This window comes from Poecilia latipinna, unplaced genomic scaffold (genome assembly GCF_001443285.1).
Source record: "Poecilia latipinna isolate Pla-1442-1.1 unplaced genomic scaffold, P_latipinna-1.0 Scaffold32, whole genome shotgun sequence".
NCBI lineage: Eukaryota > Metazoa > Chordata > Actinopteri > Cyprinodontiformes > Poeciliidae > Poecilia > Poecilia latipinna.
In genome coordinates this window covers 318,855-322,180 of record NW_015112648.1, presented here as the reverse complement: position 1 = coordinate 322,180, position 3,326 = coordinate 318,855, and the positions used below count along the sequence as shown (strand labels likewise).

The window sequence follows — 3,326 nt, the reverse complement described above, 5'->3', positions numbered from 1 at the left end:
GTATTTCCCGTGTTTGGTCACTAGATGGGGCTGTAGGCTAAACTATTTGACAGGTTGCAGGTGTTGAACCTGAAAGGACATGCAAGTTTTTGACCGCTGTACCAGAGTCTGTTTAAATCCTGGTACCATGTACTTTGGAGTTTTTGGGTTTTATTCACGAATTGTCTTATTGGAGTTTAATAAACGGATGAACCTGCAACCCAAGAAGAAATTTGGGACTGACTTTTATACGTCTAAACGTTGCGCGTCATTACAAAGCAGCTGCGGATCAACACTTTTCCATGCCGTGGGACCCCATTTGGAAGCACCTACAAAAAATATGTAATACATTGAATTTTCCTTTTTTCCTCCTCACTTTCATTTACCATTCAGTATGTTATATGTAATTTGGCATAAATTCGTCCTCATACTTTTGATTTTTAGTTGGCAATGGAAAATTTGGTCAGAAATTATGTTGAATCTGTTACCAGATACAATTTTCCACCACAGCTGAGAAATTATGTAATATTTTTTATATGAATCTCATCAGACATTATTAAATCACCACAGATGGCTCCTTCGGTTTTTTTCTATTCAAAAACTTTTCCATTTCCAGCTCGAGGAGCAAATCAATTTGCTAAATTTAACAAGCAGCAAATCAGAAAGATGAGCATGGCAAATAATGCTTTCCTGAATTTCCCCTCTGTGGGACAACAAAGGCTATTTCTGTCTTCATGGTCAAGAAGTTAATTTAATTGATAATTATTCAAAATGGATTACGTTTATAGAACAAATTTAAATTTGTAATTAAACATTTATTGGGATTCTGTTTTTTTTTTCTCTCCTCATTTCCCTCAGCATTTATCCTGAATAAATGAAAATGTAGATTAAACTTGGAACCGTTCATGTAGACTGATTTGGATGTTTTTCTTTTCTTTCAACAGCCCTTCATAAGACCCGAGACCAAATTCTGGCCAACCATTTCCAGGATTGATGACATCTACGGCGACCAGAACCTGGTGTGCACCTGCCCACCCATGGAGGTCTACGAGTCTCCGTACGAGGAGAAGCGGGCCTCTTCGTAGACGCAGTCCACAGCGCCGTCTCCACGTCCAGCCGTAGAGGACGATACTAAAAACTCAGACTTCCAGCTACCGTGAACTGATGATGTGATGCCTAATGATTGAAAGACCGGATGTGTTGTTGTTTTAAGGAGGTGTTGAGTTTTAGCAGATTGGGGTTAATTACTTCTAACCAAACATGAACCGGTTCAGATCTAGAACGGATCAGAGATCTGCTGTAGACTTAAAGGTGGACGTTGGGGTAAGGCGCTGTAGGACTGCACCAGCGTTGGGTCAGGCTCGTTCCAACTTGGACTTTTCAAACGGACCAAAGGGTGCAGCTTTTTGCTTTCCAACCTCTGAAAACAACTACGCTCACCCCCAGAAAATACCCTGTCTCATGACAAACCTTTGATGTCTTTTGATCTCCAACTCTTACAAAAACGTTCCCTCTGTGCCTGTTCGTTTTTTTTTTTGTTTTTTTTTTTCTATGAAATGGAAATTTTCCCTTCTAAGAGCTTTTGGAGATTTAGATTTTGTAGGTTTTTGTTAATATGCATCTGTTTGTGAGCTGTTCTTAAATGTGTTGTGACGATGTCAACCTTTTAGAAGAATAATTTTCTAATCCAAATAGTTTTCTATGTTGTTAAAAGAAATGTCTGTATTAAACGTTTTTGTCGTAAAGTGTTTACGTGTTTTGAAATAAGACTATAACCTAACTTTGCAACAGAGTGATCTCCTATATTCGGTTTGTGCTTTTCCTAGAGGAAAATTCAATAATTTTTAAGGTAGGTTTTCATACTTTTCCAGGACCACACATTAGAGCCAAAAACAATAGTTTCAATTCACTAAGTAATTTATTACTGATTAATAATGTCTTGTGATGGTATTCTGCAGCACGGACAAGGTAAACTAAATATAAACACTTTTTGATTTGACACTAGACATCTCGCTGTTCCAAGAACAAAATACAAATTCTGTTGAATTCAGTAACATTCATATAAACCAATCTTTATTTAAATTACACAGATCAATAATTCATTGAGCTTTTAGCAATAAATATTTGTATTGGAGGGGAATCCAAAGAAGATGTTTACAAAAGAACATCTGTAAAAAATGTCAGCTAAATTTTCTGGCATTTACAAATAGAAATAATTTTGGTCATTTTAACTAACCAAAAACTAGAAAATTTTAATCTTGGTTAACTTTGGACAGTGAGGGGGGAAAATAAATATATATTTTTATTTGGTGTATGAAAATATCAAAGCAAAGCGCAGAACAAAGTGTTCTGGACCAGATTGGATTCGACACAGTGGCGCAAAAAGTGATTATGCACTGTATGCAGCGCATAGGGGCGCTACACTAGAGGGGGCGCAAAAACGATGTGGGGATTTTTTTTTTCTAGTCAGTATTTTACATACCTATCAGCTGTTTGTGTATGAAATGATCAATAACAGAGGAACAGCACTGATTAGGCGCCCCTCCCCTCCTGCCAGCCGCTCTCCCCTCCCATACAGGTAGCTAGGGCTCACGTCCCTTCGAGAACGCGCTGAGGCGCGGTTTTTCTTTTAAATTTGTAAATAAATTTATTATAAATTCTGCAGCGAGGTCCTTCTCAAACAACAAAGTAATGGTGGGTAACTATGGCAACCAGTGACGGTTTAAAAGCCCGCCTACTCTTTCTGCAGTCAGGTTGCGCGCGCATCCTCCATGTTCATAAAAAACCCATCAGACAAGCCCGCTCTGAATATCAAATGAAACTGTGACATCACAATGTGACATCACAATATAACTCCAAAGGCAGAATTCTGACATCACCAGGGATTATATAAGCTCGTCACATCGATCTACTTTCATCACAACCTGTTCGCAGCCGTTAATACGTTTCTTTTGAGAATTTACTAAGCAGTTCACAGCAGGATTTTCAATTTTGTTTGGTGTACATTTCTTTTGGACATCAAGATTATCGTAAAATCTTGACTCAGTTTTAGAGAAGCGATTTTATCTTAGAACCTGAAACAAGCAAAGGTTATGATGCAGTCCATCGCTGGAGAGCAGGAGACAGTCGATGTAGCAGAGAAGGAACAGCCCTCTAAGTCTGAGGAACAGCCACCAAAGACGACCATCATCAAGAAGAAAAAGATAACAATTCAAATCGGGTTAGAGACACATGCTCCCGCTGATCTAAGATCTCCAGCTGAAAGTACTGGAATGGAGGACATTTCACTGGTTACCAAACAGGAATCGATCTCCGTACTGCAAGTGACACCAGAGAAAGAACAGTTC

The 3,326-nt window shown here is 38.6% G+C and overlaps 1 protein-coding gene across 2 annotated transcripts in view; it reads left to right on the top strand.

Moving 5' to 3' along the window:
- Positions 1-1,725, top strand: part of gldc (glycine dehydrogenase (decarboxylating)) — a 32,209-nt gene extending 30,484 nt beyond the window's left edge. For both annotated transcript variants that reach the window (XM_015041753.1, XM_015041758.1), the window contains one exon: positions 924-1,725. In XM_015041753.1, coding sequence (XP_014897239.1) covers positions 924-1,064 — 141 coding nt within the window. In that variant the 3' untranslated portion in view covers positions 1,065-1,725. The remainder of the gene's footprint in view (positions 1-923) is intronic.
- The last annotated feature ends 1,601 nt before the right edge of the window (positions 1,726-3,326 follow it).